Below are 16,696 nucleotides of genomic sequence, written 5' to 3' on the forward strand. Positions count from 1 at the left end.
CGGATGGACACAGCCGAAGGTACTGTAATTTTTTTGTTTTAGAAAGTTTATGAAAATAAATTTACATCAATTTAATTGTATGCTGTACTGTATGTAAAGTGATTAATCTAGGATTTAACGGGAAAAAATAACGAAACGTTTTGAAAAGTGTTGGTGCAATATTTAGCTATCTGAAAATGACAAATTGTTGTTTGTAAAAAAAAAATTAAATAATAAATTTAGGAGTCAGAGAAGACAAAAGAAATTTGTTTTTTCCTTTTTTAAAGGCATCTAGAATAGAAAGAACTTTGTGCATGCATACGTGTACACATAACCATACAAATGTTCTCTGAAAACTATATTGCAATGAAACAGGGAAACAAAATGAGTGACAAATAATAAAAGCAATAGAATTTAAATAAAATTGAGAACAACAACTGACCAAAGAAATATAAAATATGAGAAGTATTTGTACAAACATTAGGCCTTTTTGACAAATTCACAGACTTAGGTTGTAGAGCACGTTCATGTGCGTGAGACCTTTTCATTGCCCAGGTCAACAATGTAAATCATGCACTTCTCCACTCCTCTATGTTCACATATTGGGTGTCAGGCTGCTATTTATTTAAGCATCTCTCGTCAGCTATTTTTGATTGTGAATGTAGTTGTAGGTCATATAAACAAACCGAATACCAGCTGCGAAAAGGCCATGCTCCTTGGAAAATACCACATCTTTGCAACGGGATCAAATTGTTTTGGAATCTATTTTTTTTTAAAGCATTTCAAATTCCGAAACAACTTGAGATTTCAAGTTTGCAAGATTGTCACGGGAATACATTTCGTATGCCGATGGATTGAATTACATATTGGTAAGTTTGATATCGCTAACATGAAGTAGAATTGAATATGAGCCGACTTTCATTAATTTTGAGCCACATCAGTTGGAAGGAAATCGTAAGTGTTGCCAGGAGCTATCGATTAATTGCACAGAAACTTCATGGTGTGAGTGTCGCGTACAAGTTGAGACGTGATATCATACATTAGAAACACTAGAGTACTATAACTAATGAAAAATACGACGTGGCTACGTACATGTACTGTAGTTCAGGGTGATTGATAAGTAGTTTTGTTACATGTTCAGAATAACATATTCAGCAAAAGGGCAATTCCACGGTTACTCACGTTACATTTTTGATGTACTTTTGAGTTTCCTTGGGCTGTAATTACCTTGCTGAAAAGGTTTGATAACTGTTATCCCCATGGTAGATAGAGTAGACCTAGACCTACCTAAGCACCAAAGATGACATCCAGAAAAATGTGTTATGTATGATAAACAAGACGCACAAAATCGGTTTAACGTGAGTAACCGTGGAATTGCCCAAAAGTTAAAGATTGTTCACGCAGCTCTCTTTACAGAAAGAGTTACAGAGTTTCTCTGAAACTTTGAAATGTAAATTATTCATGTGGTTTCATGAGACCTAAATATTTGGAAGTAAAATAGAATAAGGTGAGCCATGTGTATGGTGGGCAAGACACTTGGCCTTTGGATTTTGTTCAGTTATTGCCGTGAAGGATAGGAATTCGGGCGTTTTTTGTGTGTAAAAAACTGAATGCTTTTTACAAAGGACATTTGAAGTGTAGAGGAGCATAGATAATCCCAATGTTGCGTGCGTTGGTGGTCAGGCATACCTGATCTTACTCATCATGTCTCAACTTGTGTATGGAAGCAACACCTTGAGGGCCAATGGGAGGAAAAGGTGAAGACACTCCTTAATGATTAGAAGAGGCATGGGAAGATGAAGCACAAGACTTCAGGGTGTGTTTGTAGTATCAGAAGAGATGCCATATGGTAGCGTGTCGTAGGGTGTGGAGGAATGTTATCTTGGAAGTAAAAGGTTCTGTCTTGAATGCAAGGATGCAAAATGTGTGTCCACTTTATTGAGTACTTTCAGCAAAATTCTGTATCGTAAGGCTGTGTTTAATGAGTCACACTAATTAAAGGGAATATACATCATTTGCTTTTGCTGTAATTTTCAGAAATGGATGGAATTGGGGGGTTGGAAATATAAAGCAAATATAGTTACACTGACTTTTTTGAGGTTTTGGGTTCGAAAATGCTATAAAAACCAAGAAAAACGATCATTTTCCTGTAGTCTGGTTCCCTGACTCCATATAAGAAGAAACAGAGCAGTTTACATACATTGGGGAATTGTAAGGTCAGGGAACCAGTCTAGCTGGCTCGTATCCGTTCATAGGTTTGTAATCGATTGCAAACAAGTGCAATGGTCAATTGGGGCCAGTATTTGAAAAAAAGCCAGTTGTTTCCAACACTGATCGGCCGATCAGCGTTGGAAATTGATACAAAAATACCACTTTTCTTGAAAATGACAGTATACCAGGTGCCATAATTTTACAGGATGCTTTAGACTGTCATTTACCAACATCCTGTTAAGGTATTTCCCAAAAACTTGATAGTTTTATTTTTCGATGTTTGCAAATGTTGTATATTCCCTTTAAAGGGTACAACATTTGCAAACATCAAAAAACGAAATGATCAAATTATCACGAAATACCTTGCTGAATTGTTAGGGATTGACAGTCTAAAGCATCTTGTAAAATCGTGGCTCCTGGTGAGCTGACATTTTCAAGAAAAACTGTATTTTTCCAATGCTTGTCGGCCGACCAGCGTTGGAAAAAACTGACTTTTTTCAAAAACTGCTATTTTTTTTCATATTTAGTTTATCGCATTTTCTTTGCAATAGATTACACACCTGTGTAACTATTCCCCAAAGTCTTTACGTTTCTCCGTTTCATCTTAAGTGGGGTCGGGGAACCAGACTTCAAAAAAATGATTGGTCTTCTTGGTTTTTCCAGCATAAACAAGCCCAAAATGTGAAACAAGTCAGTTTAACAATATTTGCTATACTGATCCTCCAAATCCATTTATTTCTGAAAATTGCAGCAAAAGCAAATGTTGTACATTCCCTTTAAGAACCCTACAAGATTAAAGAACGTAGAAAATATGTGCCTTTGGCTACCTTCAATTTGCCTTATAATCTGCGGCATTGGTCATCAATATATGTGTAAACCAAAACACATACCATGGAAATCCAAATTTTTTTACATGTAAACGTCCCCATCAGATGGACAGGTGTATGAGTACTAGAACAGGCAAACACTGCACTGTGAACATGAAAAAAAGTAGCAAAGACGACGTACATCTCAAGAGGGATATGTACACGAGTTTGAACCATGGGTACTGTAATTAGAAACACTGTATACAGAATAATATACTTTGCATACTCTTACTCTCTTAGTAGATTCGCCTTCTTCGTGTAGGTCAGTCAGTTATTTTCATTTAAATCAAGATAAATCATACGTTACAGTTTGTGCCATACAACACATTGTGTAAAATTTCCTAAGGAATTGTTGAAAAATCCGACCAAATCGACCAATTTAAAATTAAATTTCAACAGAAGCCGCTTTTCCATTAAAGCCAATGAAATATTACAAATTCATGTTGCCCTGAATTGAGCCCTGAAATGGCCTCAGCCTCTTAACACTTCTTGTCCTCTTCAGAATATTCAAATGCCAGGCCCATCCCCAGCCTGCCAAGAGGGAGAACACGATATCTCATCTTCCATTCATAGCCAGTAATTTGCTCACTCAAGGGCAGCATCTAAGATGTGGGTAATCTCATTGGCCAGCCAGTCAATAGGAAATTACATCCGACTGTCGGCTTAACAACCTCCGTATGGAGCCACGCACAAAGAAATCTCTGCAGAATCTTGACTATGTGTCGGCCAATAGACGACTTGCATATTTTCCACTGCAAATCACACCATCCATGGCTGTGTAAATTTACAGATGAAAAGTATTTTTCTCCTCATTAATTAGAATAAACAATGATTGCCGCTGTTGGCTATACATGTACAATGTACGAGCTTAATGGTTATTAGTGAATCGCCATGAATGTAGATTACATATTCAAGCTACAGCGATGTGTGTCTCACACACACATTACTAATTCTTATCCCGCTGTCACTTAGCGGTAATAAATTCGGCATGGTCAAGTTGCATAAAACTGTGTCTCGGAACATTTGCATTCACGAGGCTCGGGCAGGGCATGTCTACGCACGACCCTATCCGAATCAATATTGGCGGGTTGCGCCTCAAGTTCCCGGCTCGCTGTTTCGTACCGAGCGATCACGTGATTTTAGGGGGGACAACGTGCATTTTAAGAGTGAGCGGATCACACCACGGCCCCACGAATGATAAATCGGGGTTGATGGCTAGACGCTGAATTTTGTAGCCTGAGTATAAGGCTTGGTGAATATTATGATGGTTAGCTAGAAGGGATGCCTCAGAGGGTGTCATCCTGATACTTGCTGATACCTATCACCCCATGGGTGGCCTGAAGAGGAATGAAACTTGAACCACCCAGGGTTACTGCTAGTCTTCTCACCTCACTGTGGCCTGAGCTGTAGAATGTAACAACTGGACAAACATTCCACGGGATTATCTCTTGACCAGAATTTGTCTGAAGCTGTGCTGTGGTCAGATGTTGTGGTGTGTAGGATTCATTCAGATGTTGAGCGTTTTGAAGTGATGCTTTCATGAAATTCTGCGTGGAATACTGCCAAATTACATTATCCATGTAGGTAAGTACATTGTATCATGAATGATGGATGCTTTAATCGTGACATGATTGTACCATCTAAGGTTTCTCTGATTTCTGCGAAATTTCGATGCGGTGGATCTTACATTTGTATGCTTCGGTGTGTAGAGAGATTCTTGTTAGTGTTGGTTAAAATAATGCACTCACGTTGTTTGAACTTGGGTGTGATTGGTGAGCAATGGCCATGTTTGTGGTTACTTTAATCTTTAATCATCCTGTGTGTGTGACTGTGGAGAATACATCTTCCTTGTACTCAAAGAAAACAAGGATATGAAACTAACATCGACTTGACAGAAACAATTCTGTTCTTCCCATTTTCATATGCTTGCAGTTTCAGATGCTTCAGTTGAATGACATAAATTTTCAATGCATTATTGTACCTGTACATTTGTAAATGTACAAGGATATTATGAGCTGAAATGTTATCAAACATACCGGGTATGTATCAATTCACATTTACTTTATAGCGGGAGAGGAGAACTTGAGTTAAAGGGGCACTGCGTCCTGAAATCCCCGACAATTTCATGTTTTGGATTGGTTACTTTACTAATTTCAAACATTTGGTTGAAAGGAAATCAACCTCATGTCTTACCGTTCCCGAGAAAAGTAAAAAATACCCAGTTGGTTACATCGGACACGACGGAGTACGCATACGTTTTTCCTGTCGTTTTCAGTCAAGGGACCATACACGTTGTGCATGTCACACACAGCACTGTCAATGCACAAATGTGGTTTCTTACACGTCCGCAAAAGACAAACACTTTACGGCTGAAATTACAACTAGCAATAACAGCCTGATTTTTTCGGGTGGCAAAAGTGGACCCCGAAATTTGTCTCGCAAGAATAACACAAGATTAACACAAAAATGCCCAGTTTTTAAAGGATGGTTGTGTGGATGTTTATAAATGCTCTTTCTGAAACATCATTTCATACAAAACGTGTTTTGTAGCCCAATTGGGCGCTTTCCAGGATACAGTGTCCCTTTAAACAGAACTTTTGACTGGAATGTTGCCAAATTGGTTAAGTTGAAAGTTGGCATCATTTCAAGAAAGTTTCAGCTTCAAATGTAGTACTTTAGGGCTTGAATAAAAAAGTCTTTATTTCTAATGTTTATACAAGTACATGTACATGGATTTCACCTTTATGCATGGTGAGTAAATTATTCACTTTCACTTGCAATGCATGCGTTACACTGTCATTAAAAATTCATTGTGTATGTATACAGGCCTACAATGTAATCATGTACCGTGCACAAATTGGAATATGTTCATCATTAGCATCTTAGTAATCTGATCATCATGAACAAATTTGAAAGACTTATTTACCGGTATCTACTTTTCTTTAAGTAGATGGTGTGGAATTCAAGCATTAAATTTCAAGGCGTGTGATTCAACATGTGACTCAGCCTATTGATCAGGCTTTATATGTACAGTACATGTCACCCTTACTGAATTTTTAAAGAGCTGTTTTCCTAAACATGTTTCAGTACATGTACTTCTTTGATACAATAGGATTGGACATTTGTTCCTCTTTCCCAAAAATGCCCTCTTTGTACATGACAATAAAACAATGTCAGATATTGGTTGAGGAATAACTTACCTCTATGTACTCTGATGAGCTTCACAGAATCTTGTGAAGGAAGTGGCCTTTGACCTCAGTGTGTATAAAGCATCTGGCTGCAGCTGTTCAAGACCGCAGTTAGACACTGTGCGCAAATGCTATCTGAAAACCTCCCATAGAAATGCACACATTCCATACCAGATGTGATTTCTGCTTCATTGCGAACCATGTGGACAAAATTTTGAGCGTCGCATAATGCAATCCAACCGTTATGACCGTTCGTGATTCGAAACGGAGCCTGAGCAAGTGACGAGAATTGTAAATTTACAACACAGATAAGTTTTACAGAATTTCCTACATTATTACGCTTTTCAACAGAAACAAAAAATCTCTAAACTGGTATAAAAGAGTAATGAATCAGTCTTAGGCCAAAAAAAAAATAAGTCGGTCTCTGGTCAGCGCGCGCGTCGATTTTAATCATGCGCGTCAATCTTTTTTTTTTTCCAAAATGTTCCGCGGTAGCTCCAACAGCGCCCTCTATTTCCGCACCTCCTCAATTTTTTTTTACGAAAGAGCACCAAGGAATGGGAAATTGCACCAAGGCAAATGATCGAAAACACCAAGGCAAATTATGGAGGACACCAATGTACATGAGGACACCAAAAAAGCAAAATAGTACCCACCTTGTCTGTACAATCCAAGCTTGAAGGAAAAAAAAAAAAAAGCAAAAAAAAAAAAAAAAGCCGCGTGGCCGGAACTTTGGTCTGACCAGAGACCGAATATTATTTTTTTTTTGGCCTTAACGGCCGTTTCAAACCTTGCAGAGTCATGACCGTGATGACGTGCAGGTCATTGGTCACGCAAAAATCCAACCAATCAGAGCGTGAATTCATCAGAGTATCCAAGCGTCCTGTTTACAGGGTGCGGGGTATGAGCGAAACCTCTACTGAGTACATGAATTCATGTACAAAAAGAACACTTTTAAAAGCCAACAAAAAAATGGTTTGCTCTTAAGTTTTACTTCTGTTCAAACATTTACAAGTACTACCTGTATACAATGTAAATAATTCAAAAGTCTCACTTTTCTTTTGCACCTGTGGACAAATTGGCAATACCGGTATTTCCTGCACTTGCATTATTAAGACCATATGCAGGCATTTAACTGAATTTATATACGGAAGCATGGGGATATGACTCAACTTCAAGAAAAAAAATTACAGGTAAATGAACTACAAAGGAAGGAATGTGGGTATAATGTACATTACACACTGTACGTGTACACAATGCACCTGCTTCTAATTACAGTAAACATACAGGTGTTTAGAGATAAGCAGTGAATATAAATTTCTTTTTATCCAAAAATCTCTTCAGGTAGGATTAGATCAAAGTAGAATTCTTGCCAGGCCTTACATGTATGTTAAATAATGAAAAGTTTGCGGAAACACCATGTGCGAATAATTTCTCAACTGAGAGAATGGTTCTGAAAAGAACCAGAGGTATAAACTCGACGTTCCGGTCAGTATGCTCTGACCGTCTTCAGGAGAATGCCTAAACTCTCCTTCTTAGGCATTCTCCTGAAGACGGTCAGAGCATACTGACCGGAACGTCGAGTTTATACCTCTGGTTCTTTTCAGAACCATTCTCTTACTTGAGAAGTTATTCGCACATGGTGTTTCCGCAAACCTTTCATTATCTAGTATCTCCACCATGCAAAGCCTCAAATCTTACTTATGTATGTTAAATCTTGGATGAATGTTGCTGATTACGAATGAGAAAAGGGAAGTCTTGGGTTACACGGGAAACTTGGCTTATTTGAGGAAACTACAAAATTTAAATCAAAATTTAAATGTATTTTTAAAGGGAGAAGTTGTAGGCATACATGTAATATACTTTTTTTCCACCAGTTGAACCATCTTGTTCCTTGGTTGTTCATTGACATTGATGCCCCCACCCATTTTGGGGGGTTTTGTTAGGGGAGGGGCCTGCCCTGGCCCTTCCCCTATTGCCACCAATTTATTTCTTGTATTTATGCTAAATGTCATTTCAATCATTTATTTCAGTAGAACTGTACCCTGGGTATGCTCAAACAGTTTAAAACCGGTTTCCATTGTAGGACCATTTCCAAATTATTAAAGGAAAGTAAAATTCACAAGCAAATAGTGCATTGGTGAAGCAGCCTACGAACATCACATGTACAGTGTAGTTTACAAGAATTATTTACACAAATAGACCTAAAAATTCATTTTAAAGGGAATGTACAACATTTGCTTTTGCTGCAATTTTTAGAAATAAATGGATTTGGAGGATTAGTATGTTATAGAAAATATTGGTAAACTGACTTGCTTCACGTTTTGGGTTCGGAGATGCTGGAAACTCCAAGAAAACCAACAATGTTCTTGTAGTCTTGTTCCCTGACCCCACTTAAGATGAAACGGAACACTGTATAGACTTTGGGGAATCGTAAGGTCAGAGAATCAGTCTAGCAGGCTTGTACCCATTCACAGGTGTGTAATCAATTGCTAAGGAAATGCGGAATAACTAAATATGAAAAATTCGGAGTTTTTGAAAAAGCGCCAGTTTTCTCCAACGCTGGTCGGCCGACCAGCGCTGAAAAAATTACACGTTTTCTTGAAAATGTCAGCACACCGGGAGCCCTGATTTTACAGGATGCTTTGGATTGTCATTCCCAAACAATCCAGTAAGATATTTTGTGATAATTTGATCATTTCATTTTTTGAGGTTTGCAAATGTTGTATCTTCTCTTTAAAACATTATAGTAGGCCTATACATGTAAAGAAATTGTGCATATTTTGTTTCACCATTTCCGCTGTGTGATGGATGTTAACTGAAAGTGGCCAAACATACATGTACTTTTATTTTTTGACAGTTTTAGGGAACAGAATTTTGATTTAAAATTGTTCATACTGTGTCTTGTGCCAACACACAATTGGATTTGCTTCAAATTGAATTCCATATACCGGTATTTCTATTAATTTCATTCGTTTCCAACAAAATCTTGCCCAAATATTAAAAAAACAAAAACCTCAATTGAGATTTTCTTGATGGACAGATGCAGTGCATTCACATATGTTTTACACTGTCACTTCCTGTGATGAACATCTTCAAATCTGTCTCGAGGCTTTTGACTCGAGATATTATGCAGACCATCAAATCAGAAATGACAGTGGTTGACAGAAACATAATGAGTAATTTCCACAGACGTCAAGAAGGCTAGCAGTTGCTCACAAAATTCATTCATTCAGTTATTGGATTACTGCCATAAAAAAAGAGGAAGTTATGATCAGACAGCAGATGACATCCCTGGATATTGGATGTAAAAAAACTGAATGTCGGTGTAGTATGAAATAAATAAAGTTGATGACGGTATAAGCAGTACTATGAAGCAGGCCCTCTGTTGACTACATGTACTTTGGCCACTGACAAAAATACATTTTTTACCTGCATTTTGACCTGTGTTGTTTGTAAACTATCATCAAAATTAAAGTTCATTGGGAGTAAGTTTAAAAGCAATAATGAGGTGTTCAAAGAAAGATGTTTACATGTTATTTGCACGATAAAATAGCAGATCAAAAACCAATAGTCCAGTCAACAAACTGTATACAGCTCAAGCTGACGTTCTCGACAAAGTACCCCCTCTATTGACCACACCTGTATTTGTGTGAATTATAAACCTGTTTGCAGACACTAGTCTGCATGTGTACACCTAAACACGTATGGGACAGTGCAGACCGGTTCAATAGACCATAGACCATTGTACAGTACAAATGTACCATAAGGGATTTCCTCTTGTCATAATGCTACATCCTGGAAGTGGGTCACACAACCACAATACAAGGACACAGATGGCTAAAGTCTGAGGTTGGAAAATATCGGACTTGTGACATTTTTGGAATAATTTTAAAATGGCATTGATTAGTGAATAATGAAATGTCGATAATTTTGCAATGAATATAATGTCAATAATTTGACACTAAATGGCATGTTTATTTTTAGCTTACAAGTGATTTTGTTTTGGTCATTGAATTGAACACATCTGGCTTTGAATGCAACCAAAAATGTGGTGAGATGATTAAAAACTTATCTAGATTGGAGGGATAAATCAACAATGATAGGTTCCTTTAAAAATTGAAACGAAAAAGTTTGCTTGCTACAAATGTGTTGAAATTATAAACAGTGCCTTTAAGAAATGTCTTTGTTTACTGTTACTATTTTTGCCTTTTAGATCCATTCTAGTTTCAGTTTAAATTTTTATCAGTTTTGATAATAAATCATTAATTTTGTGTAAATGTCATTGCAGATGGCAAACTTTGGCCTGTAATTACTGCAAGGTACAATGTTCATGTGTTTGTTTTTGATAAAATTTACTTTGGCACGTTTGGGAAAATTTCTTTTGATAAAAAAGATAAATTAGTGTCTGGAACGGTGTTTAAAAGTGAGCAAAGTCAAACAAGTTCCCTGCACGTGATTACAAGAGCTTTAAAGGCATAAATAAATGGAAATTTATACGCTGTTACACGGTTAGAAAGTCTCTGAAATTGCAAACATTGAGGGTTTGACTTTGTGATGAAATTTGAAACAAAGCCAATATTATTCTATTGTGTAAGTTGATTACTTGCATCTGGAAATGGGAGTCGTCTGTTCTTAAGTTGTCCTCCATGAAACCCAATCACCGTGTACCAGTAGGGGCCTACCTCCCCATTCCTTCCATTGGTTGTGCCCAATTATGGCACCAAACAGGGCCTATGGGTTCCCCCCTTATAGGCAGGATCCCATGCACAGGGCCAGGGATTGGTATGCAGGCGATCAGTGCATACAGAAACCAGGAAGGGCTATCCTTGAAAACCTTTGTTCAGCTTGTGAAACGATGCACAATCAGACCATGGACGTTTTTCTTGGCAAACAGTTAAAAGCAACAACATGAATTGATATGAAATGATATCTTTCTGTGTATGCTTTTATCAGTAGTTTGTGATACAGTTGCTCCGGACTTTGAAAAATACACGTGCACAAAAGGTTGGTGAGTTGTGGTTGAAAGCTGCCGACATCCGTGACTATTGTGCCATGATGTCACTCTACACCTTAGGATATTGGTGAAAGCTTGCGCTGTGTTTGTTACCCACTGAAGCGCATTCAGTTTTTGTACTGTCAGTTTTCACATGGACAGGCAAAGTGGATGTGATGTCCTTGCAGTGTTTGGAAAAATGTGGTGTATATTTCCCTCAAGTGTGAAGGAAAACCATGGAGGAATAAGAAATGCAGGCACCGTCGAAATGTTGACTCTACAGGTACACCTACATCATCAAGGATATTTGCTTGGAGTTTTTATGGACCGTCTGTCTCATTGTGTTCTGATCATGATCTAGAAGGAAGCTTGGAAGTTGGATGTTACATTTGACAGCGTTCTTGTGTTCAGATTGAACCCATAAATGTGATGAAAGTGGGATTGGCATTAACTCGAACAAAACCTTTAGAATTCTTTTCTCTGAAAGTTTGAAAAGGTTCTCGTTGTTGCCCAATCTGAACTCTCCACATCCGGTGACTGTGGTCTGACCCTACTTAAGTGGAAAATTCTCAGGGCTTTCTCCTGACGTGGAAAGTAGTTTGGATTTGATAAAATAAAGCTTCAGAACTTAGCCCAAGTATTTGTCATTCCAGTGATTGTGTATTGTGACGGAAACAAGCTTTTGAAGTTGAAACAAAACTCTTTTGATTTTTATGACATCAGACTTCAGAGCAGCAACAGAAACAGAGCTTTTCTTCAAGAGATTCTTCAAGGGAAATTGGAAGATGTTGGCCGTTCATACAGTACAGGTATAACCGTTGTATTTTGTTTAAAGCACTCAATAAAAATCCCCATCTGTCAAAGTCCGGGCTGGTCATATCATGGGTATTTTCCAGATAAGCTTGTTAGTGGTAATATGCCTCTTCACCTTTGAACTTCTTTTAAAACATATCCTGCTGCAGCATACCGTCGGTACTTATAGAATGGTAATTCAAAGAATCAAATATGTTTGTTAAAAAAATACTTTAACGATATTTTGTGGTTTTGTGGCTTTCAGTATTGCATCACTTTGATTTGAATATGTTCTATATTTCATAATTAGTCAAATAACTTTAGAAACTTACATGTACATCTAATAAGTATATTTTGGCACCAGACATGCCAGAGAGTCTAAACACGACTAAACAAAACAGGAAATCATCATTTATAACTGACTATTACTAATCCAAATTGGCTCTCTTGCGCCTGGAAATTTTGGTTTGTATTTTTTTTAGATTGAAACACCACATTGAAAAATTGTAGTCTTCGACAAAACAAATCCTGTTTTAGACACATCCGTTAACAATCTATATTGATTATCAAATCTTACAAGAGCAGTGTCTTTACTCCAAGTCTATAAACATGCACATATTTAGGCATATGGACTCTGCAAGTACATTGTAAGAAAAAAATGTAAAGCTGATAAAAATCAGAATGAGAGAACTGCTGGCTCTCAGGGGTGTATTCTCAGTTCATAAAAATACCTGAGTTCTCCCAATGGTCCTCTGCAGATACATGGAGAGAATTATTCAGAACATCACATAGAATGACTCATGCACTATTTTTGAAAGCAATTACTGGAACGAAATTGAGTGGAGACGATTGAGAACAATTTGTTTGGAGTCTTTGGTTTGTTTAAATGAATAATCAATTTGCATAAATGCACATTTTGTATTCATTGCAATGCAGTTATACACTGTGTTGCAATGAACACAAATGTGCATTTATGCATGCACGTGTGAAACATGCACTATGCCAGGAAATCAACAGGAAATTTGTCATTTTCCTTTGGCTTCTTCAAAATTCAATGAAAATCAGATTTTTATTGTATGTATGTTTCGTCGTTCACTTACCAGAAGGGCATACCGGTAGGCCCTATATCATATATGGTACAATACAGACACGCTGATAATACGAAGTACCAGTACTTAAAGGGACACTAGGTCCTGAAATCCCCGAAAATTTCATGTTTTGGATTGTTTACTTAGCATATTTCAAACATCTGGTTGAAAGGAAACCAACCTAATGTCTTACCGTTCCTGAGAAAAGACGGAAAAAAACCCTGGTTGTTAATACATCGGACACGTACAACGGAGTATATGTTTTTCGTGTCGTTCTCAGTGTACGATATGTACATGTTGTGTGTCACGGGAACAGCGGTGACCAATCGCCAATGCAAAAAAATATGGTTTCTTCAACGTCCTCTAAAGGCGAACACTTTACGAATGAAATCACAACTAGCATCGAAACAGCTCGAATTTATGGAGTGACAAAAGTGGACTCCGATTCATTTTGGCACGCATAATACAGGAATAACACAAGAATGCCCAGTTTTTAAAGGATAGTTGTGTGGATGCTTATATCCTAGTTTTAAATGTTCTTTCCGATTAACATCATCTCGTTCAAAGCGCGTTTTGTAGCTCAATTGGGCTGTTCCAGAACTCAGTGCCCCTTTAACAAAGTTTTAAAAGAAAGGTGTCATTCTTATTAATTTGGGACCAGTCAATGCATCAAGCCCAACACTACAAAACCTGTAAATCAGTAAGTCTTCATCATAAAGTGTTGTTGAGTTTTTGAAATTTCAAAGGCTTTCATTCAGAACTTTTTAGGTAATTTAACTTACACTGAATGGAATAGCAGTGCCCTAAAGCTCAACATTGTTACTTTTCCGATAAAAATTATTGGCCCTCAGACAAAAATATAATAATGTCAAGCCATCGTTGGCGGGCGGCAAATGATTCCATCATCGGCAGCCACGACAGCTGTTGAGACTCCAAACTGCCTTTTCTCTATTCATGTGTCTTTCAAGAAAAGAAACTGCCGTCTCTATACACCATCTACACCGTAGGGCATAGCTTTGTTCCTCGTTCTTGCCCTCTCCCCTCGCTAAGCTGGGGTGAAAACGGCCGTCATTCTTCCCAATATAGTTCCCTTTCTCTCACTGACTGCAGAACAGCTACATGTATGTGAGCGTTTGGTGCTTCTAGCTAAACATCTGTTAAAATGACATGTTATTGCAACTTGCAAAGGTGGACTGATGTTGCCTGAAGGCCACCATACATCCTGAATTAAAGGGTCTTTTTTTAAAAGTCACTCTTTTTACTGACTTCAAATGTATTACGTGATTAAAAAGTGAAAAACAGGAAAATATGCCCCCCTTCAAAAAAAAGGGAAAATATGTAGATTTTCACAAATTTTACAGTTTCATCTTAAATCAACAATTATCCATGAAACGGTAATTATTTAATGTACAATTGTACATCATGTTCAACTTGTATGTACCGGTAGTACCTTCCTACTTCCGCATTACTGGTAGATAAAAAAACACTTAAACAAAACATTTAGAAACCCAAGCAATTTAGACTCCACGCATAATTTGTAAAATTTACTTTAAAAATAACACCTGAACTTGTCAAACTGTAATTGCAATTAAAGGTCAGTTGTGCCAATTAAACTATTTTCTCCCCTGGTGACGGACATTGGCCGATAGTACTCTGTTCCTGGCTGTGCCAGTGGCCCCAAATGTGGATCCAGTTAAAGTAGACGTTGGCATTTGGAAGGCTTACCCTGAGTTGAAGCTGCACATTCTATTGATGTATTTACTGAAGCAATTTGAGGAATTTAATGGGCTTGTGTGGGTGGGCTGGACATTTATCTTGTTACGCTTCTCACACTGATACAAAAAAATAAGGAAAAATGGCTGGACTGTAATTTTGATGATAAAACAGACATTACTTTTTGTTTTCATCTACTGTGTATGTTTCTTCGGTATGTGTACTTTGCAAATTTAGAAGAAGGAAATTAAGTGTCATTGAGTGTCCTTCAAAGTTCAAAATATAAATTGAAGAAACAAAGTTTAAAGAGTTTGTGACGTTTTGAATATGAATAAAAACATAGCTTTGTAAAGAATTTGCCATTAGATTTTTAACTGAAGATATTTTGCTGAGCTGCACGGAGTGTCCATTTGGCATTTATTTACTCATCCGTGTGGTACTATTGCACGCTCCTCCAGGTCAATATAAATTTCATTATAATGCCCTAAAGTGATTATCCTAGTATGCTAATTGGGAAAAAGCAGAAATACTGTTGCAATTGAATTAAGTAAATGTCAACTAGAAAATACATTCTGACAAAAAAAAATATTGATACAATACAACTATGATCCAATGAATTCACCGTAGTTCCATGCAAAATTTAAAGTTGGTTTTGAAATTGATACTCCGCAAATCTAGAAAAATGTGCCTATTCAGCTCAGCTTACCAGTTGGTTGCCGTGAAAATATTGACCCTGATTATCACTGACCCCGACACGACTCTTAAAGAATTTCCCATTGATTGAGGGGTTTTGTGTTCGGGTCATACATTTTCCACTTTCCATTATGTTTCTATGACAACCCCATTGCCATCAATCATTCAATGTGTTTCCTACCTGCGTTGAGTTCACAGCTTTTGCAATTTCACAAACAATAGAGGTTTATATTAAATATAGTGTACAGAGCCCAGCCTTGAACTGTATCAATTCATTCGGTCACTGAATAAAGCCTGCCGTTCATGAACCTTTCATCAGAATGAAACAACAGTACAGTTACCTGCATGCCTCTAGGAGTATTGGCACAGTAAATTGAAGAAGCCCTGTGAGTGCATGTCGGTGGGATCAGCTAACGTAATTTTAGCCGTAGCCCTTGGTAATGCCAGGTATATACCGGTATCTCAAGTGCAAGTGCATACACGCATGGCTTGGGAAACAGTGCCTGCCACAATTCATTAGTCAACCTTGTTCTCCTCATAGGATTAACTGTGTTATGTCTTAAGCCCCTACATTCTGGGTCCTCAGCTAATCGCGATTGACGCCACCAACTGGGGTCCGGCCACAAGAACGAGCCGCAAACGGACGCAGCGTGCTACCGACCACTGGTCCCGACTTGGAGTCTCCTCGCTCACGCTTGGTGTGTTTGTCTGAACTCTGTGTAACAACATCCTCAGATCTGACCTTTTGCCTCCATCTCAGCTACCGTCCTTTTCCCCGCTCTGATTATTGAGGTGTCACTCCAAACCATCTGTGGTCTTACCATGAACCTGCGGTTTATCATTGGCCGAGTTGGTGGGCTGGGTTTGTCAACACGCTGTGATACGGCCCGCCTCTGGTGTCATTTGGACAATGGATGTAGCAGAAGCCGGAGGGCTGCTAGATGTTTAAGTTGATTCAGAGTATTGGATAGATTTCTGTGGATGGAATGGAGGTATCAGTGGATGGAGATCTGTGGATACAATGTATCAACTAATTTGCTTGAGGAACAAGATGTCTATGTGTGGATATACATGTCGTCCCAATACATTGTACAGGACAACAGAGAATGATACTGACCTTGATACTTTGAACAGCGATGGAACGTTACCACATTGCATGCAGGATGCATT

The 16,696-nt window shown here is 38.0% G+C and overlaps 1 protein-coding gene across 3 annotated transcripts in view; it reads left to right on the plus strand.

Moving 5' to 3' along the window:
• The first annotated feature begins 11,084 nt into the window (after positions 1–11,084).
• The window catches only part of LOC119727474 (CAP-Gly domain-containing linker protein 1-like), a 42,225-nt gene continuing 36,613 nt past the window's right edge, over positions 11,085–16,696 (plus strand). For 2 of the 3 annotated variants that reach the window (XM_038199363.1, XM_038199364.1), the window contains exon 1: positions 11,086–12,049. In XM_038199363.1, the coding sequence (XP_038055291.1) occupies positions 11,954–12,049 (96 nt within the window). In that variant the 5' untranslated portion in view covers positions 11,086–11,953. Of the gene's footprint in view, positions 12,050–16,696 lie in introns of all 3 variants that reach the window. The other variant, XM_038199366.1, reaches the window with a different exon arrangement.

Source organism: Patiria miniata, unplaced genomic scaffold (genome assembly GCF_015706575.1).
Source record: "Patiria miniata isolate m_02_andy unplaced genomic scaffold, ASM1570657v1 HiC_scaffold_20, whole genome shotgun sequence".
NCBI classification, from domain to species: domain Eukaryota; kingdom Metazoa; phylum Echinodermata; class Asteroidea; order Valvatida; family Asterinidae; genus Patiria; species Patiria miniata.